The sequence below is a fragment of the Colletotrichum destructivum genome, chromosome 5 (assembly GCF_034447905.1).
Source record: "Colletotrichum destructivum chromosome 5, complete sequence".
Lineage (NCBI taxonomy): Eukaryota > Fungi > Ascomycota > Sordariomycetes > Glomerellales > Glomerellaceae > Colletotrichum > Colletotrichum destructivum.
The window spans coordinates 4,744,107-4,768,781 of NC_085900.1; the positions used below are offsets into that span (position 1 = coordinate 4,744,107).

Sequence of the window (24,675 nt, forward strand, 5' to 3'; positions counted from 1 at the left end):
ATAAGACGTGGCGTGACAGTGAAGCCATTCAAAACAGCTCCCAATGTATAAATCATGGGGTTGGTCAACGAATTTTGATTGCTCAAAGTTTCATTCGGCGAGTGCTGCTAGCATGTCTGTCCATGAAAGGGGGGACCACTGGAAATCAGCAGAGGACCGGGATATACCCTGCGAGAAAATGTTGTAAGGTTTTCCCAGCTTCATAACCGATGGGATGGTTAATATTATCTGGCTTCTCAGTCAATGGGCTGTGCATGATAACAAAAAGTCTGGTGTCCTCGTCCCCGAATGGTTTCAGCGACGTCAACAACTGTCTTTTACGTCCTGCAGCACGATGCACCTGAGAAGTATGAACAAGCTATCTTGCAAGATAACAGGTGCCACAGAGGCTATGCATCGCAGCTTACTACCATATGATAGCAAATCCAAGATCGGCGTGGTGGACGGACTGACTGATTTAGAACGCCCAGGAGAGTCCACACAGGTAACAAACAAAGCAACATCATCATCACAGATTGTGCATGCTGTTGATCCTGATGGATTGAGTTTCCTGTACCACTAAGTATCTCGACAACAGTTATGTAAAAAAAAATCATTACATCGATTGGCGCAGGATCGAAGTGATAAGACGGAAAAGAGCACATCATAGTACACAGTAGATAGATTGGAACTCTTCTACGTTATCTGTCTTGCTAGAATCACGAGACGTCCGAAGTAATTAGAGCCCCAGTCCGTTTCCGAAACCACGCTCAATCGATAGCAGGACCCTATCAAAGTCAGTTTCTTCAACTGGTTGTTACCCATGAGCTGCTCTGCTTCGTCAAGTCGCAGTATGGTTTGATCATGTTCTCTGCTCTGATATCAGGAGCATCAGAATTGAATTACACATGAAACGTGCTTCTCCCACCATGCAGCAGCGGCTCCGAGGGCTTGGAAGTGAATGAATATACCCAGTCGTCGTTATCATTACGCTCTTTGTGAATCAAAACACGCTCAACACAAACTCCCATGCGGCACAAGCTCCTGACCCCCCTCCATCCCCTACTGCGTAGCCGAATACCCCCCGTCGACAAAGATGGTCTGTCCCGTGACGGCGGCACTCGCGCCGCTCGCCAACCACACGGCGACCCCGGCAAAGTCCTCCACCATGCCGTTTCGTCCGATCATCGTCCGCGCCGCGTGCGCCTCGGCCCTTTCGGCGGCGTCGGCCGACACCTCCTCCTCCTCCTCCATCACACTCGCAGGCGTCTCCTCGACGACGACGACGCCCGGCGCGATGGCGTTGCACAAAACGCCGCTGCGTGACCACGCCTCGGCCTGGGACCGCGTCAGCGACACGAGGCCGCCCTTGGCGGCGCCGTAGGCCCCGCTGTCGCCGCCCGGGCAGCCGCGGAACGACTGCTGGCCGACGACGTTGATGATGCGGCCGCTGCCGCGGGCGGCCATGCCCGGGCCGAAGGCCTGGCCGAGCGCGAAGGGCGCCGTGAGGTTCGCGGCGATGGCGTGGTCCCAGTCGCCCTGGGTGACGCGCGAGAGCAGCGGCGGCGGGCGGCGCGAGAGGCCCGCGCCGGCGGCGTTGACGAGGATGTCGGGCACGCCGTGGGCGGACTTGATGCGGGCGCTGGCGTGGTGCAGGTCCGCGAGGTTCGAGAGGTCCGCGGCGATCGGGGTCGCGGGCACCCCGAGCTGGGCGAGCTGCTCGGCGGCCGCGGCCAGCGGCTGCGCGCGGCGGGCGACGAGGATGACTTTGGCGCCGCTCTGGCCGAGGGCGAGGGCGATCTCCCTGCCGATGCCCGAGCTGCCGCCCGTGACGACGGCCGTCTTGCCCGCGAGGCTGAAGAGGCGGGTGAGATATGCTGGCAGGACGGTCAGGTTCCTGGCCATTTTTTTTTTGTGAAAGTGGTGGGATGTACTGGTCAGTCGTGTGTAATCTAGGAAGCAGTTTCTATACTTCTCGTCGTCGTCAGGAAACGGGGGGGGGGGGGGGGGGGGGGGGGGCTCGTGGTGATGGTGATGTTGATGTGAACTCCAGACAATGAGGGGGTTTGCTGTGTTGACAGAGTTGCCCAAGTGCGACTCGAGCTGTGTGCGACTGGATAGATACACACACACACACACACACGATCAACTTTGTATTAGTCTGGACCAGACCACGGTTCGAGGCGGCGAGGGGGGGTCTCACATGCAGCTACCGGCGCTCCAAGAGCGTTAGTCCTGCTAGGACTGTCCACGGTCGATATTCCGCGGCCTCTTACTCGACGACGCTTACACGTGATGGCATTTTTGCCCGCAGCCTCTATTCAGGAAATGGACGCTCTTGCAGCGAGAGGGGGGGTTGGCATGCATGAACGCGGAGGCCGGCGGGCTCAAAGGGGGTTGGAGTTGGGGTAAACTAAGTCATGAACAGGTGTTGCTGCGATTAACAAATCACCAACGTCTGTGACCCTGGGTTAATCTTATGACAATAATTCCTGTCACTCATCTGTTTATTTTTTCTTAACCTTGCCGAGAAATGGCCTGTGAAAATAAACAAACATCATGCTCGCTGAAATGGAAGGCTTTGGGTAGTTGTTCGTGTGAAGGGGGCGATTGACTTGTGAGTTGGCGCCGTCTTAGCGTTGTTGTTGGCGGCTTTTCAAGCGCAGAAGGCAACTTGTGCTTCTTCGGCTTGGTCATATCAGGGTCGAAAAAGCCCCAGTTGCCACTGTTTAGCCTTGAAAGGTGTGGCTGTTGAAATTGGGCTCGTTCTTCCAGTCTCTGAACAGGGACAAGGAGCTTAGAACACTTCTGCAACTGGAGGACGTCCCTGACAGGGGTCATGAGCGTCAAGACATGTCACATGTGCGGTTCAGCGGATCTAACGTTCTTTCAATCGTGAGGATGAAGATGTTGGGAATAATGAAATGTAGATGAATTATCTGAGGGTGATAGATGCGCCCTTGACCACACGCCTCTCTTTCGGGCATCATGTCCAAACCGTACGGTGAAAAAGGCAAGTTTGTTGAGGCTGCACTTCTCAGAGTCAAGTCAGAAGCTAGCTGTCCGACGTCTCTGTTGAGATATGTATTCTGTTCTGATACTAACGATGTGCTTTGTTATGTTGGGTCATGAGTTTGAAGAAACATAGAGTTGATAATAATTTTATTGAACTGCACCAGCCACCGACGTTGAACTATGGCAACAGATGACGGCAACTCTGAATCAGATTCCGACTAAGTATCATCGGGATATCCCAAACTCCCGCCATGCAACAACATCCTTATCATCTTGCCGAACAAAAGCATTTTCACTTCCTCTAACGATTCTCAGGCAGACAGTGCATGGTCGTGAACTGGCTCTTGGGGTACGCCCAGAACAGCCACGCAAACACCCAGAGGAAGCCGACGGCCTTGCCCGGCCGGCCGCGCATCCGGTTGTGGAAGCGCGGGAAATAGGTCCGGACGGCGTGGAGCAGCGCCGTCTCGCCGACGACGGCGACGAAGTTGGCGGCCCACCACCAGAACTCCCAGACGTAGCTGCAGCGGATGCCGGAGAAGTAGTCGGTGAAGCCGTGGAAGACGCCGCTGATGGCGAAGACGAGGCCGTTGAGCAGCCAGCGCTTGCGGCCGCGGAAGGGCCGGGGCCCGCCCAGGCCGACGGCCGTCAGGAGCATCTCGCCGAGGCCATTGACGGCGCGGTAGATGAGGCGGTCCCAGTACTTGCTCCAGAACCGGCGCAGGTTCCAGGCCTGGCGCACGTCGCCGAAGACGGGAGGCCACTCGTCGGGCTCGTCGACGCCGAGCCCGACGAAGAAGACGGCGATGGCCGAGTGCACGATGGTGTAGAAGGCGTAGGCGCCCCAGACGGCCTGGAACGCGAAGTAGCACCGGATCATCACCTCGCGCGAGCTGACCTCGCGGAGCCGCCGCAGGAACGACGTCTTGTGCAGCTGGATGTCCCACCAGTCGAAGTCGATGTAGACGTCGGCGAGCTGGTCGAGGACGCGGTCGAGGGCCCAGACGGCGGTGATCTTGGCGACGGTCCGCGTGATCCAGCGCTGCTTCGGCGTGAGCGCGCCCCAGAGACGGGAAAAGGGCTGGTGGACGCGTCCCCAGGCTCCATGGGTGACCTGTCGTGTCGTCTTCCAGGCGTTTTTGAGATAGCCGTCGTTATCATCGGTGTCGTCGGTGTCGTCGGGGTTCCCAGGGTAAGCGGTGTTGCCGTCTCGGTTTACGACCTTGTCTTCCTCGGCGGCGGCGGTGCAAAGGACCTCTCTTTGGCGCTCCTCTTCGGCCTTCAACAGGTGGAAGACGGGAGCCGGGCGAGCGGTGTTGACGAAGCGCGAGTTCCACATGATCTTGTAGGTCGCGATGGCGCGGCGCCCCCACGGCAACTTCTTCTGCTCGTCCGTGAGGCAGAACCGCTCCCACAGGATCATGACGACGGCGCCGAGGTTGTGGATGACGACGAGGCGGACGAGGGAGTCCTTGACGACGTAGACGAAGTCCGTCCGGGCGACGTACTCGACGATGACGGCGCCGATGGCCACGGAGGCCGCGACCCAGGCGGCGCGGTAGCGCTCGCGGACGTTGAGGGCGGCGGCGATGCAGCCCACGCTGAGGGCGTAGAGGAGGACCGGGTGCACGAGCTCCCTGGTGAAGATCTGCCTCACCGACATCCACGTCTCCCAGACGAAGAAAGTGTACAGGGCCCTGGCGTAGCTCATCTCGGCGTAGTTGTGCTGGGGGTAGAGGTCGGCGTACGCCTCCATGTCGTAGTCGGACCAGTCCCACTGCTCGTCCCCCGTCATGTTGGGGTAGTCCGCGGCTCCGGTGGGATCCATGGCTGCCATGGTCTCCGTTGCAGTCGAGAGCTTCTTGGAGTCGTGTGTGGTGAGGACTGGATGCTGATGACCTGGGTGTGTTGACGTATATATGTGTTGTTGGGATGCTCGCAGCAGAAGAGAGAGGCAGAGACGAGGCAGAGACGTCAGTATGTGACGGCAGTTGTATTTAAACCATGGCTTTTGAAATATGCTCATTATTGAAAAGCTTACACGAGAGCCAGCTGTGGAAGCCGATCAGAGTTTGATATAGAGCCGTGGGAGCAGCGTTCCTAGCCGCCCATCTCATCACCAAACCTTGTGGGATAGAGGAGAACCATCTAACACGTGAACTAGTGGGAAGCACAGTATCAGAGCCACCCGGAAAGAAGACAAAATAAGAACGGTGATACTGGGAGTTTACACACTCTCTCCCACAAGGGTACACTGCCTCGTATGTATGTGCACCGAAGAGGAAATTTCTGTGTTCATACGGAGGAGTGCTGTACTCGTTATGATACTACTTTACAACACTTACGACTTACACGGCACAGTCTGTCATATCAGCCATCGAGGCCACTGACTATCCCCCCTGCGCTTCGCATTAATCAAGCGAAGTATCTGGCCCGGCTGTAGGGAGCTTGATGAAATCGACTCAATCCTCTTCCGCTCAACAAGGTGCGATATTGCACCAAGAGATATATAGTCCCGCCACCGCTGCATGGGAGGAGTCAGCCTCGAGACCATCTGATTGAGCCCTAGTCAGTTTGAGAACTTACACGTCCCTCGTCACCAAAGACTACCTTGCCGTGCTTTGAGGCCGCCTTGGGGATCACAGATATTTGATCTCAGATACCGCGAAGTCTGGGCCAATACCAGTTCCTCTCATCGAATGCCTCCTCGATGAACTCTACACCCTGCAGGTGATGGGTCCAGATTCTCCGTGAAAATCCAACGCTGCTTGACAGATGGCCGGTGGCAAACGCAAGCCATGGTAGACAAACGAGTAAAACTCTGACGGGGTTTCAAAGGCGCAAGAGTGGATCTCAGGCGGCCTCTCTCGTGTCCTCAGGAGGACCGTTGTAGCACGCCCGCCGTGGCGCCGCCTCACCAAGGTTGCCGACCATGTTCTCTGAGGGATGGCAAGGTTTCGCCAAAGAACCAGGAGGCCTCGCTGGAATAGAGTTTTCATCGAGCCGTTGCCTGTCGAAGCTGAGAGAAGACCGTTCTTGGTCTTGTGGCCTTTGTGATATCAGGTAGGAGATGATGTAGTTGCCCTCTTGCATGCAGACACCTGTTCGTCTCGAGGTCCAGTGATGGCCAACATGGATGGGCTCTCTATTTTTGTACTTATGGGACTGGACTCCTAGCCGAGAATCCTCCTCAGCATGAATTCTGAAACTTGGTGACCCGAAACATCCTCTGCCAAGTGTGGGAGAGTGGGTTTGTTTGGCTGGAGATGGCGGTCTTGACTGATGAAACATCTGATGGGATGCCATGATGCCCTCGCCATGTGGGTTATCGACGGAAAAGAGCCACCCCAAGACGATCTACAGACCACAACCAACTGGGCCACTTATTCGTCTACGACCAGTTGCAGAAACCAGGAAGCGGACGTTACATCGGACGACGCGAATCAATGGTGGCCGACACAAGTCACAACCAAGATATGTTACTGAATCACCAGAACCACAGAAAGACATGGCCGGGTCCCAAGTATCTGTCTTATTTCACGCAAATTCACTGGTATTTAAGAGCAAAACGTTGATTCACCTGATGCTATTATTACTATCCATTCTTGAAACCCGTGTTCTCTAGAGCCATTACCAAACCACCATCGATCCCAGTTCCAAAAGTCCACCGAACCTAAACGAGAGACAGGCTTTACACCCCCCAAAAAGAATATCGAAAAAAAACACTTGCGTTCAAAAAAGTCTGTCGTCCAGGAGTTTCCACCGTTCTAGACACCATGAGATCCTCCCGCCGGGTCGACATGATGTCTCGTAGAGCTCGTTGGACCAGACTTCGAAACACCATACTCCTCCAGGAAGAAAATCACCAACTACGAGTCGTTCGAAAATGCTGTTGTCTCCTATTCACGCTTCGGCGCCAGCTCATATCGTCAGGCAGCGTCGGAAGCTCCGTCAAAGCTTGCGCTGCCCATGTCGGCCCCCATGAAGGGCGTCTGGGCAAGGGCTCTCGAGTTGAGCTGATGTGCCATTGTGTTGCTGTTGATGCTACTGACGCTGCCGCTGCCGTTGTTATTTCTGCTGCTGCTACTACTAAGGCTATTGTTGTTGTTGATGTTGTTGTTGATGTTGTTGTTGTTGTGGTTGTTGTTGCTACTGTTGCTGCTGTTGATACTGTTGATGCTGCTGCTGTGGTCGATGCCGCTGATGCCGTTGATGCCGTTGATGCCATTATTGTTGTTATTGTTTCCGTCGGGCCGTCTCGTGTTGGGAACCGGGCTCCACGTCAAGGAGGCCGGCTCCGCCGATAGCATCTGCGGAGCCGCTGGGACCCATATGAATGCGTTGTTCCGGTTGAGGAGGCCGTGGCGGCAGATGTGCTCGACCGTGACGACGCGCCGGACGCATCTGAGGTTCTGGAGCCAGGTGTCCAGCTTTGCGAGCTCGGCGTCCGTGAGGCCCTTGACGCAGACGCCGTCCATGCTGGCCCCCCGCTGTCTCGAGCCGCGAGGCTCGCGCGGATTCTCGCAGAAGGTGGCCTGCTGGAAGTAGTAGCGCGACGTGATGGTCTTGTGGGGGGTTGCGGTGCCGTGGATGAGGAGGTATATGGTGCCCGGGTGCATCCACTCTCCGTAGAGGAATACGAGGTTCTTCTTTGGTGTCATGCTTGACGATGGAGACGGTGAGTAGAATGAGCGGATGCGGGATGAACAATGTGATAAAGAGGCGCGGTATAACGGTCCATGAGAGGAAGTGGCCTCTGAGATTAGACTTGCAGCGACTGTAGCAATGGAGAGAGAGAGGAGGTTTGGAGGAGGGGGGGCAGAAGACTGAGAAGGACTTATAGTATATCTCCCAGGACTCCAGGAGTCTTGGTGTTTGTTGTTCGAAAGGCCCTGTGTGTGCTAAGTAGACAGTTTGCGGTAGAACCGAGGCAGCCGATCATTCACGACTGGGCGAACCACTCTGGCATGTCACTCCATCACGTTAGAGTTAGGGCAAACACTGGATGAGGGCTATTCTTGTTCCGCCGTTCAGGTTCCCACGCGGAGAAGGCTGCAAAGCATTTTTGCCGAGGCCCAGATGTGACCACCAAACCGACGCGTGACTGTCTTTCACCGACAGTGGGTTCATTGTTGAAAATCAGACCGAGATTAACCGTCAGGTAACTAACTGTTGGAGAAACTTACGAGGTGAAGGGCGGCAGTTGCCCAACAACTCTTACCGTAAGATTCACTCTTCTGAGGGGGATAACCTCAACCTGCCCACCTTACCTTGGGTATTTCTCACTTACTCACCATGAGTCCTTCTTGAGGCTTCAGCTGACAGCTAGCCCTCCAGCTTTCAAGGTGTGACTACTCTGTCCAAAGAGCGGTACACTAGCAGGGTGTGGCCTGAAGGATGGGGAGTCTGGGTTCCACGGCTGGTGCCAACCCTCGGGGCAAAACATCCTGAATTGTGACTGTGGTGTGGATGAGAGCGGTTGATTTGCCACAAGGTCATGTTGTCGGTTCCAGATATCTCATGTGTGGCCATCAGGTAAAGGAAATGGTTATCATACACTGTTTATATGCTGCTGCATGTAGAGCAACTATTGTTGTAAGAATTGGTGGTAAGACGACAACTAAGACCTCTGGGTCGCACGAGAACTACTAATCTACAGACTTGCTGCAGTTCGCTTGCACCCTTGTTCAACCTTGACAGTCTACGCTGCCGCGGGCTTCAGCCGTACCTCGAGGGGAATCCTCCCCCAAATCCCATACGCCTTCTGCTTCCCGATCCAATCCTCCTGCGGCGGCTCGGCGAACTCGAGGTCAAAGTCCAAGAGGATCCGGGCGAGGATAAGCCTCAGCTCGACGTGGGCCAGGCTGTTGATATCATCACAGGTTAGCGAGCACTCTCCTCCCAGCTTGGGCCACTGAAGGATTTGCGCGTGACACCCACTTCCGACCGATGCAGTTGCGCGGCCCTACACTGAAGGCCTGCAGAGCGTCCACCTTGTCCCGTCCCTTGTTCTCGTCGAGGAAGCGTTCGGGGCGGAAGACGAACGGGTCGTGCCAGTTCTCTCGGACGTGGTTTGCAGCCCACTGCTGCACTTCCACCATGGTCTGTCCGGTCCAAGAACGGTCAGCGATATGGCCTCTGTGTGACATACCAGGGTTAGGGTTAGGAGTTCCCCGTCAAAGCAGACTTACCCCGGGAGACACCTGATGCGACGCGATGCGGCCGCCTTGGGGTGGCACGACACGCACGGAGCCGGACAGGACGGCGGGATACATGCGGAGCGTCTCGCTTATGACGGCAGACATGTACGAGAGCTTGCCGACCGAGTTGATGTTCACCTCGCTGCCGTCCTTGAAGGACGACCGGACCTCCTGCGTCACCTTTCTCAGGGCGTCCGGGTGCTTGAGCAGGAGATAGGTTGCGCCCGACAGAGTCGTCGACGTCGTCTCGGACCCGGCCAGCACGAGGACTGCGGCGTTTCCCGCCAGCTGTTCAAACGACAGGTTCTGTGAGAGAGGCGTCGGGTCAGTCTTTCTAGCTATCACCAAGATAACAAGGGGGAGGGGGGGGGGGGGGCATATATATATGATGTGCGAAGGGGGGGCGGGGGCCGGTCATGATGGGCATGATGCAGCATGCATGATACATCTAACCCCGGGTCATGCGTGTTCACCCACCCATTCCTTCTGCTTGCTAACAAGCCCCTCAAAGAGATCCCTCCTCTCGTAGCCGAGGGCCAGCCGGGACTCGAGCATCCGGGATATGCTGTCCCGCAGAGTCGACAGCGCCACCATGCCGCCCAGTTTGAACAGGCCCTCGACGACGAGCCCAAGGCCGACGTACTTGAGCCCGACCATGGGCGCGTTATACCGGGCCATCTTGAAGATGAAGGCGATCCACGGGTGGTAGGCAGCGTTGGCGAGGCATCCGAACGACTGGCCAAAGATGAGGTCGCCGGCGATGTCGAACGACGCCCAGTTATACCACGCCTCGATGTTGACAACCGCCTCGCCTTCGCCGCCGCCCTTACCTTTGCTCTCACCCTTCCCGTCGCTGTTTACATCCCCACCCGTGCCACCCCCCCGGCGGCACGCCTCGTGGAACCGGGCCACGAGCTTGTCGATGTACCGCAGCAGCAGGGCCTCCTGCTCGCGCATCGACGCGTCCGAGAAGCCGCGCGCCAGGCCCCGGCGGTACCTCTGGTGCTCGTCGCCCTCGGCGTTGAGAATGTTGGCGGGCACGGCGCGCACCGTCCGGGCGAACCACTCGGCCTTGGGCATGTCGGAGAGCCTGCCGTCCGGGCCGGCGGGGGTGTTGTTGCCGTAGATGTCCCTCCACGCCCGCGGGTCGACGAAAGAGAGGTGGTCCGGCCCGATGCGCACGACGGGGCCGTACTCGTCGTGCAGCTCCCGGGTGCGGAAGGCCTGGATGCCGCGCGAGTGCTGCAGGGCCCAGGGGATGCTGGAGGCGCGCTGGAGGACGGGGCCGGGGAACCGACGGAGCGGGTGGAGGAAGATGTTGTAGACGGCCTTCGTCAAGTGCCATACGACGACCTTTGCTCTTGTCGTCAGCCGCCGTTGCGGTGGTGTATAACAAGTCCCAAGGGGATAGGGAGGGCTATGGAAGGGGGGGAGGGGGGGGAGGGACATCGAATCTGTCTTGGTATTGTTGGACGATCAGGGTCTCACACTCACCGTTGCGGCAACTGCCGCGAAGGCCTTCCAGGGATTTGATGTTAGCATCGTAGCCATGTCTGCTAGATTCGACGCCATGGCTGAGTCTTTGCGAGGCTGTAAGAAACAAAGCTCCAAGTCAAGAGGTCGTCGGCGTGTGTAAGTCACGGTCGAAGACTTGGGCCCTGTGATGAGGCGGGAAACTGGGAACGCTGACCTTGTGAAGCTGAAGCGTATTTTTGTCCTCAAGACGTCTCCTTGAGGTTGGTCATTGTCTCTTGTCGGACTCTCGGGCATCGCGACATCCGTCGTCGTCCGTGACCCGATGCCTGAGTCACGGACGAACTTCATCCTTTCTCTCTCTCACCCACAGCGGACGGAGAAGGTGAAGTTCGGACCAGTGACGATCTCTCCTAGCCTAGCCCACTATCGCGGCAACTACTATCTGTACAGGAACACTACAGCTTGAAAGTTTACCAGGGGGGGGGGGGGGGGGTGGTAGTCCGCTCCGTCGTTGGGTCCAGGGGCGGAGGTGGGGTGTGAGTGTGAGTGTGTAATCCATAACGACATGGGGTTTGCCTAGTAAAGATCTCCCACCTGAGTCGCGCAGAACTCAAAACCATCGTATGTATGATGTACTGCAGCCTGCTGACGCGAATTCTATTCTATGGTCCACGGCTCTGCGAGACAACTCCACAACGTGACATGAACCGCCTGCGGGGCCGCGGACTTTGGGCGCGGATGTTTTGTATCAAGTTACCCCGTACCTCCTGAACTATAAGCTATGGATCTCAAGTAAGACGAGAGTCTCTCTTTGGGCCGGACCCCCTGACCTGGCCTGACCAGCAAGGGTTGAGAGGACTAGATTTGTAAGAGTCGCCTTGAGAAGGATGACACCATTCGGGGCAATGGATCTGTTGAACCGAGGACTTTCTCCACGCTGTATGCAATTTTAGGTGAATTTATCGTCTGAAAAGGTCAAGCGTTCAGCTGTGTGAGAAAAGGTCGCCGCGGCGAACCGTAGCACAAGTCCGTCTCGCTGTCACAATCCATGCTGGCTGGGGGTACTGTGACAAAGTGACGAGGGGAAGACCACATAGTAAAAATACATCTATCTACTGGGCGGCTCCTCAACCTGCTGGCGGAGTTTGCTTGTGTGCCGTGGGCTCCGACTTGTTGGTTTTCTCTCTGATAATTGTCTATGACTCGGAGTGTCAGTGGCCACTCATAGCATTGTGATTTGCTTCAAGTGTGTATCTCGTGTAGTGACATACTCACTCAAGGGGCCTAGTTACTATTACCAGTTTAACCTGATTCCTCTCACTCTCACCCTCTCTTTCTCACTCGCTCCGTACCTTTCCATCCGTCATTCATCACACTTAAGCCACTTGCACTCGCAACCAAGATGCCATCCTTCAGCTTGACCCTCGGCTCCTTGACCGTCTACGCCGCGCTGGCCTTCTTCCTCTGGTACACGACCTCGGCAGTCTACGCGTGGTGGCGCCTGCGCCGCGTGCCCGGCCCGTTCCTGGCCTCCTTCTCCTACCTCTGGGTGGCCTGGCACATCGTCCGGGGCACCGTCGACGTCGGCCACAAGAGCCTGCAGAAGTACGGCCCGCTCGCGCGCACGGGTCCCGGCTACGTCGTCACGCACGACCCGGAGGTCATACGCAGGATCATGGCGGCCCGGGGCAGCTACGGCAAACACGCGTGGTGGGGGGGCGCCAGGTCGCACCCGACGGAGGACTCGATCCTCAGCACCGTCGACATGGCGCGGCACGACGAGATCAAGGCCCAGACGGCCAACGGGTACAACGGGCGCGACGGCACCGACGTCCACGGCCGCGTCGACCGGCAGGTCGAGCGCCTCGTCGGCCTCGTGCGGCGGCGCTTCGTCTCGGCTGCCGGCGCCCGCCGCGTCGTCGACCTGACGGACCTGATGCGCTTCTTCACCCTCGACGTCACGACGGACCTGTCGTACGGCCGGCCCTTTGGGTTCCTGGACAAGGGAAAGGACCTGTTCGACTTCAACCGCACCATGGACGCCTACGTCTCGGCCATGACGCTGGGGCTCGACGTGCCCTTTTTCCGGAACCTGATGCGCTCGCCGCTCATGGCCTTCCTCTTGCCAAAAGACACGGACAACTCGGGTGCCGGCAAGATCATGGGGTGAGTTTGGACTCGAGACGAGGTTGATTCCACTTCGGGGGGGATGGGGAGACCCCAAGCGTACGTAACCAAGTTCAAGACAACCGCTAATGACCTGTTGGGGGGGTTGTGTAGGATCGCGCAGGACATCGTTCGTGACCGGTTCGAGAACGATAAGCGGGACGAGAAAGACATGCTGGTGAGTCGAGTCGAGTTGAGTTGTAGATATATGACGGCTGGCTAGGCGTCGATCATCGTCAAACCCCCTCATACCACCGAAGCTGAGGTAGAAAGGCACGCTAACGAGTCCATCTCACCCCGATACACAGGGCTCCTTCATGCGCCACGGTCTCACGCAGACGCAATGCGAAGCCGAGACGTTTGTGCAGATCGCCGCCGGGAGCGACACGACGGGTAGTCTGCTGTCGACGACGATGCTGTACATCATCACGACACCGCGCGTCTATCAGCGCCTCAAGGAGGAGATCAGGGCCGCCGTCGCTGCAGATTCGGTGTCGTACCCCATCGCCCTGGAACAGGCCAAGAAGCTCCCCTACTTGCAGGTAAAATGCCTTCTTTTTTTGTCTTGTTTGTTTCTGCCCGAACGACGTTGCAAAACACAGTCGACCCGGAAAACTGACACAACAGCCATCAGGCCGTCATATCGGAGGGGTTCCGGATGCGGCCGCCGGTGCCGTACGGCGCCTTCATGGCGGTGCCGCCGCGGGGGGACACCATCCACGGCGTCTACCTCCCCGGCGGCACCGGCGTCGGGTTCAACATCGTGGCCATGATGCGCTGCGCCGAGACGTTCGGCGTCGACGTCGACGTCTTCCGGCCCGAGCGGTTCCTCGAGTGTGACGACGACGCGCGGCGCGGCATGCTCCGGCAGGTCGACATGGCCTTTGGGACGGGGCGACTGCTGTGCGCCGGCAAGCAGGTCGCGCTGCTCGAGCTGAACAAGGTGTTTTTTGAGGTGAGGGACCGATTTCCAATATGACCCCCGGCCCAGACCATGGATGAGATATGTTAACGTCTGGCGGTCCCTACAGTTGATGCGGGCTTTTGACTTCCAGCTGGTCGATCCGCGGAAGGGCTGGAGGGAACGGGCTCTTGTTGTCAGCACGCAGAACGACATGTGGGTTACAATTACGGAGGATTTGTTGAGATAGGTCGTGGAGTGTGTTAGTGTCTCGTTGAGTCTACAGCGATATGACATGGACCGGCTCCCTTGCTTTGTTTTACACACAATAGCTTTACAGAGATGGGTTGAATGATACATCCCCCATGACAAAAACAACATGTATTTTGTCTCCTGCTTTAGCCTTGCCATGTACTACCTTTGTCGTACTAGCCTGTCTGGGCCAGCATCCCCGCCTTCGTCAGTCGGACCTGGTTCCACGAGTGTTGCAGACTAAGTTATGATAGCATTTTTCGCTCAAGCACAAATGTCCCTAGAACATCTTTTGTTTCGTAAAACTGGCTATAGATGCTGTATCCCCTATAATCTGATTTACTGCGTCCTTCGCCCGCAACAGTACTCTATCAAGTCATACAGATCTGAGTGCCATGTGTTTCATTGACTCAAGCACAAACGTAAATGCATTCCTTTACACGAATCGCAAAAGAAATGATGAGACTGGCTCTAGCGGTTCATTCAATTAAATGTAGTCGACGTCTCAAAACGTGGCTCTATGATATGCCTTCAGTTGTTGGCTCAGAGACCCCCCAGCGCGGCCAAACGGGCAACTCTGTCCGCGGCAGCATATCTCCCCGGGTCCTCGCGTGCCTTTCTGCCCACCGTCGCGGCCTTGGCCCTTATATCGAGACCGTCCTCGCCGCCGCCGACAACCTTCAGCAGCGGCTCCAAGAGCCCGTCGACGGTCCACTCCGGCGCCGTGCCACGCGTCGCGTAGACGCCCACGCCGCTGCTCTCGGCCACCTGGGCGAGGTTGTACAAGTCCAGCCACATGGGCACGACGACCTGCGGCACACCGGCCCTAGAGAATGATTGTCAGAGATCTGGAAGTGTTACAGGGGGTTATTGCTGCACTTACGACAGAGCTTCGTGGAAGGAGTTGGCGCCGCCGTGGTGCATAAAACACACCACGTCGCCCGTCTCCAGCAAAGCTGTCGGGTCCGCGTTGATCCACCCGGTGACCACGACACGCCCCCGGTCAATAAGAGGCCCAAGGTGCTCCCGGACGACGTCCCCGAATTTGTCCATCTCCCCGAGCTTCCAGAGGACCTGCACGGGCGTCTGCTCCAGGAGGAGCCGGATGGCGCGGGACATGACGTCGACGCGGGCCTGGGTGTACCTGAACAGGCTGCCCATGTTGATGTAGACGGTGGGCGCGTTCCGCAGCCACCGGGCGAGCTCAGGGCTCTGCTCGACCAGGGGCCGGACGCTCAGGGTGATGGGCCCCACACGGACGGCACCGGCCGGCACCGGGTCGACGGGAATAGCGGCCTCGGACAGGCCCGGCGTGATCCACATTACGCCGGGGTCTGTCATGGGGCCGAAGCTGCCATGGATGCCGCGCTCCTCGAGGCACTGGGGAGACGCCGTGCCGGCGGACCGGGTGGCGAAGGTCACCATGGCGGAGAGGGCGGCGACGATGTTGCTGGGGACATGTTTCCACGCCAGAGGGAACGGGAAGTCGGTACCTAAGCTGCACGAGACGAGTCAGATCTCGTGTGGTATCTTGGTAGAAACCTTGGGGGGGGGGGGGGGGGGGGGGGGAACAGAAGACAAAAACCCCTGTCACATTCACTTTTGAAAGCACAAAAATGGGAGACTGGACCTACGTCGGATATTTCCAGATGGCGTCGACGCTCGGCTGGATGAAGCCCAGAACGTTGGCGAGGGGCATGGGCGAGATGTACACGCGACGCCTCTGTTTGTGCCTGGCCACGTCGATGGCCGGCCGCAGCGCAAAGTCGAGCACGACGACGGCCGGGTCGACCTTGTCGACGAGGTCGGAGATGCGGCGGTAGAGGCTGGCGTACTCGTCGCAGGACCACGGGCTCATGGTCGGCTTCAGCGTCCCGAAGGCGGCCCTGGCCCCTGCGGCGCCGGGCCGGTGCATCACCAGCTCGCCGAAAGACCGGTTCGTGCCCAGCAGCCGAGGGATGTCGGCATTCACGTCAGCGAGCCCGTCGAGCGCGTGGAAGACGGGGTCCGGGGCGGGCGGGCCGGCGCTGCGGACGAGGCCGGCGATACGCTCGAGGGAGCCGCCCACGTACGGGGCGGACGCGACGTGGATCCGGACCCCGGGGTGCCGTTCCATGAGGCCCTGGATGGTGGCCAGCTGGACGTTGTGCTGGCCTCGGTTGGCGCTGGCGAGGAACAGGACCGTGTCGGGTGTGCCGGGGACATGGTCGTAGTCTGACTTCTGCGGCGAGGAGGAAGATGTGAGCTTGTAAAGGAGCGCTGCGACGAGCAGTGGCACGACGAGGAGGAACGAGAGAGAGTAGAAGGAGGGGAAGAAGCCCCGAGTCCGTTTGGTTGAGTCTCTCGCCATATCGAACGACTGTGAAGATGCAGACAATAGAACAGACAAGACGACGGAGACACCGGAGTAGGCTGTTGTAGGCCAGCCAGGAGCTATCGTATCGGCTGACGATCCAAAGACACCATCCAATCGACGACTAACAAGGCGTCGCCAGCATTCACTGAGAGACATGAAGTCTTCATCACCCCTCCCCTGCCCGGACAGACCGTTCCTTAACACCGAGCGATTACAAATGATGAGGAGCCGAGTCAGCTAATTCCCATGTCAACGTACCCGTACATTCGGACGGCGTTCGCAAGGTCATGTCCGTAAAGGTATCGCCAGGCTGCTGCTGCTGCTGCTGCGGATGATGACCAATCTTTCGACCGGCGGACATGAAGAGTGTTCCAGGCGGCGCAAGCGGAGTGACGCGGGGTTTGAGTCAGTCTGTGTCAACGGTTGCCCAGACCAGGCGGGATGATGAAGACGGACGGTCACGTAGAGGGGCGGACAAGGAGCCACAGCCAACATACCGACTCATGGCTCCGCGGCCCGGGGAGGGGGATCTATGTGGAACCGGCAGATCTATGTGGGCTTTGGCCATGTATTATGCCCTGCCCTGGGTGTGGGTGTGACCCGGTGTCGTTCTAACGGACTGTGGATCGGGTCCGTAAAGTGAACTACGTTCATGACCGGCCATGCCATGGACCCATGGACCCATGGAACCAGGGGGGGGCAAAGATGTCATTGCTCTGAGGCTCGTTCGGTTCTGCTTGGCCTTTGCCCCACGACACGGTCGCCAGGCGGACAACGAGCATCAAGCCTCGTCTGTCGAAGTCCGGTGTTCCGCTAGATGGGCGTGTTGGTGTTTTATGTATGGGACACGGAGAGAGACCCGATATGTGCTGCGTATAAATACGAATCAGACGAGTTGTCTTCTGAGACGGTGCCGTACCTCGACTGGAAAATAGACTTGATAGCTCAACTGGCAATCGACTCAACTGGCATCCAACTCAAGTGGAAGCAACCAACTCACCTAGCAAATCAACTCAACCGGTAACTATCAACTCAACTGGAAACCGAAAGTAGTAGCACAAAACACAACACCACGATGCTTAGCCACGCACCCGTCGCCCCCAAAATGAGGGAGTACCAGTCCTTCGCCCCGGCGGCCCTCGCCCAGCCGGCAGCCGCTTACACGCAGTACGATGGCCTCCACGGCGCCGCCCTGTCGCTGGCGAGCCGGTTCCGGGGCGCCGAGCTGCGCATCCCCGACTTGATGAAGGTCTTCGCCGGCTGGCCCTTTTCGACGAGCCCGCACCTGGCCCGGCTGCGGGCGCTGTTCGACACGACGCTGGACGGGTGTATCCGCGACGAGAAGAAGCGCGAGGCGCTGAAGAGGGCCGACTTTGGGTGGCTCATCGCGTTGTAAGTCGTCGTAGTAGAGTGGTCCCGTTTTCCAGACTGCTCCTCTTCCTCCTCTCCCCCTTTTCTAACCATGCCTGACAACCCCTCCATCGTAGGTGGTATCCCGACTCGGAGTGGGCAGAACTCGAGGCCGTGAGCTACCTGGGCCTCTGGCTGTTCGTGTGGGACGACGAGATAGACGTCATTGAGACAGATTTCTCCAAGAGCGCCGAGCTGGCCCTCCTGCACCACCGGTCGACGCTGGCGTACGTCCGACGAGCTCTCGGGGTGTCCGCCGCGGGAGACGATGACAGCAACAACAACAACAACGACGACATCAACAAAGACATCGACAACGACGAGGGCAGCGCGCCCGAGAACATGGCCGTGTTCGGCCGCTTCGGCGAGCTGACGCGCGGGACCATGAGCCTCGCCCAGCGCCAGCGGCTCTCGAACGAGCTGCACTCGTTCGTCGCCCAGGTCGCGGCCGAGCACGTGTTCCACCTGGACTGCAGGATCCCCTCGCCCGAGCAGTACCGCGAGATCCGGCGGGGAACGGCGGCCGTGATGCCTGTCGTCGTGCTGGCGGAGTAAGTCTCCCTCGTTGTCTCTTTCTCCCCCCCTCCCTGTCTCTTTGTGGTCTCATGTCTCCGGTCTGTTGGAGAGTAATGTGCTGACCCAGTGTTCGTCCCACTCCCTCACAGGTACATGACCAGGACCGAAATGCCCGAGGTCATCTCGAGCTCACCGGCGTTCCGGGTGCTCGAGAGCACGACGGTGGACCTCATCTGGCTGATCAACGACCTCTACTCCCTGCCCAAGGAACTGGTGAGCAAGCCCAGCCCAGCCCGGCCCCTCTTTTCAGATAACGTTAAAGGTCGATGCTGACAAAACCCGTCCGTCCCGCACAAAGGCCGACGACACCGTGCTGAGCATCATCCCCGTCCTCCTGCATAGCGGGTCAAGCGGGTCGAGCCGATGGACCCTCGACGCCGTCGTGGAGAGGATCCTGGCCGACATCCGGGCGTCCATGGACGAGTTCGAGGGGGCCGCCAAGGAGCTGCGGGCGTTGGGCGCCGGGGACTCGGACGCGACGGCGGCGGCTGCCGAGACCTTCATCCTGTACTGTCGTCGTCTCACCGCCGGCGTCGTGCTGTGGACGATTCAGTCGCCTCGCTACGGCATCCTGGACTGTACCAACGTGGACGGGTCCGTGACGATTCAGCTTTGAGCGGTTGTAAATTAAGTGTGCTGTGTGTATAAGCATATCCACGTTGTTGTCTCTTTTCTCCACTTTCAGGCACACTACTCTATAGGCTCTCTCTCTATATAAATATAGATGTATGCAGATCTACTCTCTTCTCTTTGGTCATTCGACCCCATCGTGTCCACTAATACAGACACACCCTCTTCTCCATAGCTAGTCACCCTTGCATACATGATGTGCCCCATGTCCGATCGCCTGTCAGATTCGAAATACCGAAACCGAGACCAGCATGGTCCTAAGCTTTAGTATTTAATCTATTTTACCTTTAACTCTAAAAAAGGGCCGCAGCATCTTTTATACTTAATTGCAAGTGGACAGCTGTGGATAGTGATATGGGGGGGGGGGGGGGGGGGGGGTGTCACTCCAAACCTTGGTACGATGACCAAAGTCCATAGTCCCGCCAAAGTCCGCCGGCATGTCCGCCCGCTTCGGCCTCCGGTTCCGGGGTCTGGCTCACACTGGCGGCGGAAACGCACTTTTGTAGCTGTCACTCTGTTAGATGTGACATAGATCACCGTATTTCCTCCCAAGCACAGGATATTAGATGTGTCTGTCAGAACCCGTAACACGTATTTTCTCCCCCCCCCCCCCAAGAGGACTGACTCTTGACGACATCGGACTCCCAAAGAAGTACAACACCAGGTGCCTCCTCTACTCTCCTAGCCATGACCAAAAACATGGCATCGAACAAGGGGGCCAAGGTCATCATCGCCGGCGGCGGCATTGCCGGCCTGACGCTGGCCCTGATGCTGGAGACGCTCGACACGGACTACCTCCTCCTCGAGGCCCACGAAGACATCGCCCCCGAAGTCGGCGCAAGCATCGGCCTGACGCCGAACTCGCTGCGCATCTTCGACCAGCTGGGCGTGTACGACGCCATAGAGGCCTTGCCCCACGCCCACATCGAGGAGCTCTGCGTGCGTGGTCAAGACGGCCGCACGTACAGGCGTCTGAGGCTGCCATTTGCGCATAGCGGCAAGAGGTAAAAAATATTGGGTCGTCCTGGGATACGTTATCTTGATATAGACAATGAAACAAATAACGCCTTTGAGACCCGTTCGTTGACTAACATCACCGCTTCTTCTTCCCCGGCGCGCATTAGACACGGCTACACGACTCGATTTTTCGCCAGACAATGGCTCCTACAGATCCTATATGACTCGTTACGGCACAAGGAAAGGGTCCTGACGGGCAAAAAGGTCATCGGCATCAGCCCGGCCACCGCCGGCGATGGCTTTGTCGAGGTCACGACGCGCGATGGGAGCCTCTACCGGGGCGCCATCGTCATCGGCGCGGACGGCGTACACAGCACCGTCCGGGAGCAGATACACGCCATGACCGGTAAAGCCCTGGGCGAGAAGGAAGATAAGAAGAAGAAGGGTGGGGGTGAGGGGCATGAGAAGAAGGCCCTGGCCGGCCGCGAGGCCGATGACGACGACGGCATGGCATGTTCCTACCGGTGCAGCTTCGGCATCGCCCAACACGTGCCGGGATGGGACTATTCCCGCCTCGTCGCCGTCCCCGGCGACGGCGTCACCATGGTCGCCACGTCCGGGGCCGACGGACGCGTGTACTGGTTTGTCTTCGAGAAGCTGCCCGAGACTCTGTACGGACGCTGGATCCCGCGGGCTTACTCGGCGCAGGACGAGGCCGACTTCGCTGCCAAGTACGCCGAGCACCGGCTGACGGACGACGTCACGTTCGGCCAGCTCTTCAGCAAGCGCCTCTCGTCCACGCTGACGCCGCTGCACGAGGGCGTACACGGAACATGGTTCTCTGGGAGGACGCTGGTCTTGGGAGACTCGGCGCACAAGGTGAGTGGACGGGGAATCCTCGCTCAGCCCCGAGGAAGCCGGCAACCCCCCTCTCCCTCCCCTCCCTTCCGGCACGCCGTCCGAGACGACCGGCTTCTGACTGTGTGCCTATACAATGATAGTCCAACCCCATCGGCTCTCAGGGCGGAAGCAGCATCGTCGAGGCGACCGCGCTGTTGGTTAACGGTCTCCGTCAGAAGATGGACGCCCGCCAGACCGACCTCGCCGGCCTGACGGACGCCGACGTGACGAGCGTCTTCGCCACCTTCCAGGACGCCCATAAGCCCCGCGCCTCACAGGTCGTGTCCCGCGCCCACGCGGTCCAGGCCCTCGCGGCGTTCGAGCAGCCGGCCCTCTCCCGCATCGGCCTCGGCTTCCTCCTCCCCTGGATCCACGACGAGCACGTCTGGGCCCGGACCGCCCCGGTCTTCGCCGACGCCCCGCGCATCGCCCACTTGTCCGTGCCGGCCCGGCCCCGGGCCATCCCCTTTGACGACGAGCTCCCCGTAGCGCCGGTCCGGAGCAGGATGGCCCTCCTCTCGGCCCTCGTCGTCACCGTCGGCTCGAGCCTGGGCCTGCTGTGGCTCGTCGTGAACATGCAGTTCCCCTACCTCGCGCCCCCCTTCACCTGGGGCCCCGACGACGAGCCCCTCGACCGCACCTGGCTGCCCACCAAGTTCCTCAACGACAACGCCCTCTTCGTCGTCTCCGTGTGCTCCCTCCCGGTCCTCGACGACCGGCCCGGCCCGACGGCCCACCTCGTCTACCTCCTGGCCCAGATGCTCTCCCCGAACCTGATCTACACCGTCGAGGCCTACCGCGTCGGCAATGCCGGCACCCCGCTGGCGTCCCCCTTTCTCAACTTCGCCGTCATGGGCATCGTCGCCCTCGCCGGCGCCCAGCAGTACTGGACCGTCGCCTCCGCGCTCTTCGGCCACGCCCTCCCCACCGGCCGCGCCGTGCCCCTCGACGTCGCCCACAGCCTGACCCCGGCCCTGGCCCTCGGCTTCGCCCTCCCCGCCGTGCTCATGTTCCTCCCCGTCCCGGACGCGAGGGTCCGGCAGGACTGGAACGCCCTCTGGCAGTTCGGCACCTTCTTCTTCATCGCCCTGACGGACCTCTTTGCCCGCGTGCTTCGCCGATGGTGGTCGTGGCGACCCCTGGCGGCGGCCGTCCCCGGAACCGACCGAGGCAAAGACGACGCGGACCTCGTGCGCTACAGGAACAAGGACGCCGCCGTCCTCCAGGGGGCCTACCTCTGCGTCGGCCTCGTCCAGGCCGTGAGCCACCTCGCCGCCCTCCTGTACGCGCACCGCCATCCGGCCCTCTCGGTGCGGGACTTCTTCTTCGGCTTTCCCTCGCCCTGGACCGACTGGAGCTCTCTGGGCCGTTCGGCGTGGGTCAGCAACGTGCTCCAGTACGACCTCGTGCTCTACGTCGCCGGCGCCGTCGTCCACAACCTGCACGCCGTGTGGAAGCTGCGCGCCTCGGGCTACGTCGCTGGCAGGGAGTGCGTCGCGGCCGCGGTCTGCGTCGTCCTGGGGCAGTTCTGCCTGGGCTCGGGCGCCACGTGGGCGGCCCTCTGGTACTGGCGGGAGGGCGTTCTCGCGAGCCTTTCGACGATCGAGTGAGCAGGCGGCTGGGCTGGGCGCACCGGTAGTGGTAGTGGTGGTAGTGTGTCGAGGATAACCGCTTTAACTGCTGTAACTAGAATCCGTCTACTAGTTGGGATGATACTTGGCCGGCTCATCACAATGGAGAACCGTTGGAGGGCGTGGGGGGTGAGGGGTTAGACTGTATCGTCATCATCGACTTGGTTACGCTGCGAGACAGATGATGGGCGGCGGCGAGCACGAGACAAAGATCACCAGTCGACCTGCCTCATTCTTAGCTATGAGCAAAATAGGGATATACTCTGTATGAAGACTGCCCGTCATCATTTACACGTGGAAAACAGGGCCTGTCTCTTATAATGTAAACATTCTCCTTTCTTATCACTTCAGCCTGAGATACCTCACAGACAGTGACATGTAGCGATTGCCCATTATCATTATCATTTCATGTTCTTCTTAACGTTTGACACAGGCAACAAACAATACCTCTCCTGATGGCTTTCTCTCTGGACGGGCTAAACGCAATGCATAGACGGGAATTGCGTAAGAATGAACTTTAATTTAACAGGCGAAATCGTTACTTGCAATGAACCGTCACACTCACTTCTGGGCCATTTCCAACTCATATATCTATTCATGCTTGTGCATCTCAGAGCGCCCTTCGTAACACTGCGTCGGATTCATCGAGGCTAGAACGGACTTCCCTGCGTTGACCGGGACAGTTGTGGCACGTCGCAGGAATGATCCCAGCATCTTTCCAAAGGAAAACCCAACGCACTGATGCTAGTTGCGGAAGATGAAACAACATATTGTACACTTTGGAAGTCTACAAATATAAGCATCAGGGCTGTTGATACTGTAGCCATTGCTTAGGGTTTTGCTGCGGCTCTATTGCCTTGAAATGATAGGCTTTCTTCTACTTACATACACAGAAGCATGAATTCGATGGCCCCGGTTTCTTTTGTTCTTCTTTTTCTAGGTCGCCGTCAACAGAAATGGGCGAAACTACGGAAATATTGGCCAGCGGGCAACTGGCCCAAAGTCTCTTGATTAACAAAACTTTAGTCACGCAAATCACGAGTGAACTCTCCCAACCCATGGCGGCCGGCATGATAATCCCAATGTACAGAAGTCACCACGCTACGAGTTCTCGCCCGCAAGTGTCTAGAGCTCTCTTGGCTACTTTCGAGATAAGTCACTTAGCATGCAAGTGGAAGAGGGCACAAGAGTGCTGCGTGACTGGGGACTCATCAGGCGGGTCGATGCTGTCCCGGCCGACGGGACTCCGCGGGGCCGAATCAAATACCTGTAGCTCGGCATCTGAGCGCGGGCCGACTTGGTGTGGGAAATGCAACCCCTTCGCCAGGCCTTCCTTGACATGATTCATCCCTGCATGTTTAAAACAACCTCGAGCCTATCGACGGGTATTGAAATCTTGAGCTAAAGTGCCAATGGACCCCGGACGAAGTGATTACCTGATCCAGTTTCTGAGTAACCCTGTGTCGATGAAGATCTGGACGAAATTAGTACATTACCAAGGCACTAGGCACTCCGTTCAAGTCTTTACCTGTACGATGGCTCATCTGCTATGGCACGCGGCGGGGTTTTTAACCTTCAGGTCTGATACTGCGCAAGGTTAAACTGAGTAGCTTAAGTATAGCCCCTTGTCAAAACGTTGACTGGCTGGAGTGACGCCCGAGTTACCTGTACGTGAGTAACGAGTAGCCCGAGTCACGGCTGCAGAAGCAAAAGTGTGGCTGCACCCCTACATTCTACCTGGCATGGGTGTTATAACTTGTGCCTGCAACTGCAGTACCGCGTCAACAGTCCTGGACTATTACAAGTCACTTAACCGACTAGGTAAAACAGCTTCGCCCAAGAATTAGTTCTGCCAGGGGAATCCAGAGTGCGCCTTTTCATTGAGGATACAACTAGTCTATCAGTAATGCCGGATCGTCTCTCTTGGTCTTGACAACCGGGAGATGCGGAACGAAAGACAGCCTCTGACCGCCCCTTTTGCTTGCAGGTACTGTATAGAGTAGTGAGATGGCAATTGATCCATCCCTAGGCGTTGAGGTACCGAAACTCTAGACCAGGGCGAATTTCGAAGACTCAACGCCGAGTCCCAACGCGGCCCTCCCCATCCGCCCGTCCGCACCGCACCAGGATAGGTCGACAAACGACCATTTCCTCGGAAGCCCCTCCGGCCGAACAGCATACATGACTCTTTGCTCTCCCCAAAACGGTCATCAAAAGAACGCCCTC

At 58.2% G+C, this 24,675-nt stretch overlaps 8 protein-coding genes across 8 annotated transcripts; 3 read left to right on the top strand and 5 right to left on the bottom strand.

Annotated features, from left to right (window-relative positions):
* Positions 1 to 1,041: 1,041 nt before the first annotated feature.
* CDEST_08987 (Putative short-chain dehydrogenase/reductase SDR, NAD(P)-binding domain superfamily) lies at positions 1,042 to 1,884 on the bottom strand (the record flags this gene model as incomplete). Its single annotated transcript, XM_062925146.1, has 1 exon — positions 1,042 to 1,884. The coding sequence occupies one exon, from the start codon at positions 1,882 to 1,884 to the stop codon at positions 1,042 to 1,044; it is 843 nt and encodes a 280-aa protein (XP_062781197.1).
* Positions 1,885 to 3,295: 1,411 nt separating this feature from the next.
* CDEST_08988 (Putative Wax synthase domain-containing protein) lies at positions 3,296 to 4,822 on the bottom strand (the record flags this gene model as incomplete). Its single annotated transcript, XM_062925147.1, has 1 exon — positions 3,296 to 4,822. The coding sequence occupies one exon, from the start codon at positions 4,820 to 4,822 to the stop codon at positions 3,296 to 3,298; it is 1,527 nt and encodes a 508-aa protein (XP_062781198.1).
* Positions 4,823 to 6,923: 2,101 nt separating this feature from the next.
* On the bottom strand, positions 6,924 to 7,655 carry CDEST_08989 (uncharacterized protein; the record flags this gene model as incomplete). The annotated part of the gene is made up of 1 exon (XM_062925148.1): positions 6,924 to 7,655. The coding sequence occupies one exon, from the start codon at positions 7,653 to 7,655 to the stop codon at positions 6,924 to 6,926; it is 732 nt and encodes a 243-aa protein (XP_062781199.1).
* Positions 7,656 to 8,695: 1,040 nt separating this feature from the next.
* Positions 8,696 to 10,766, bottom strand: CDEST_08990 (Putative cytochrome P450; the record flags this gene model as incomplete). Its single annotated transcript, XM_062925149.1, has 5 exons — positions 8,696 to 8,858; positions 8,935 to 9,098; positions 9,186 to 9,500; positions 9,672 to 10,547; positions 10,689 to 10,766. The coding sequence occupies 5 exons, from the start codon at positions 10,764 to 10,766 to the stop codon at positions 8,696 to 8,698; spliced, it is 1,596 nt and encodes a 531-aa protein (XP_062781200.1).
* A 1,306-nt stretch (positions 10,767 to 12,072) lies between these two features.
* Positions 12,073 to 13,987, top strand: CDEST_08991 (Putative cytochrome P450; the record flags this gene model as incomplete). The annotated part of the gene is made up of 5 exons (XM_062925150.1): positions 12,073 to 12,836; positions 12,951 to 13,014; positions 13,145 to 13,378; positions 13,471 to 13,791; positions 13,868 to 13,987. 5 exons carry the CDS (start codon positions 12,073 to 12,075, stop codon positions 13,985 to 13,987), a joined length of 1,503 nt encoding a protein of 500 aa, XP_062781201.1.
* A 545-nt stretch (positions 13,988 to 14,532) lies between these two features.
* On the bottom strand, positions 14,533 to 16,339 carry CDEST_08992 (Putative UDP-glucuronosyl/UDP-glucosyltransferase; the record flags this gene model as incomplete). The annotated part of the gene is made up of 3 exons (XM_062925151.1): positions 14,533 to 14,815; positions 14,873 to 15,487; positions 15,624 to 16,339. The coding sequence occupies 3 exons, from the start codon at positions 16,337 to 16,339 to the stop codon at positions 14,533 to 14,535; spliced, it is 1,614 nt and encodes a 537-aa protein (XP_062781202.1).
* Positions 16,340 to 17,450: 1,111 nt separating this feature from the next.
* CDEST_08993 (Putative isoprenoid synthase domain superfamily, terpene cyclase-like 2) lies at positions 17,451 to 18,947 on the top strand (the record flags this gene model as incomplete). Its single annotated transcript, XM_062925152.1, has 4 exons — positions 17,451 to 17,737; positions 17,833 to 18,306; positions 18,421 to 18,544; positions 18,630 to 18,947. The coding sequence occupies 4 exons, from the start codon at positions 17,451 to 17,453 to the stop codon at positions 18,945 to 18,947; spliced, it is 1,203 nt and encodes a 400-aa protein (XP_062781203.1).
* Positions 18,948 to 19,660: 713 nt separating this feature from the next.
* CDEST_08994 (Putative FAD-binding domain, FAD/NAD(P)-binding domain superfamily) lies at positions 19,661 to 22,428 on the top strand (the record flags this gene model as incomplete). The annotated part of the gene is made up of 3 exons (XM_062925153.1): positions 19,661 to 19,965; positions 20,086 to 20,797; positions 20,920 to 22,428. 3 exons carry the CDS (start codon positions 19,661 to 19,663, stop codon positions 22,426 to 22,428), a joined length of 2,526 nt encoding a protein of 841 aa, XP_062781204.1.
* Between the last annotated feature and the right edge of the window lie 2,247 nt (positions 22,429 to 24,675).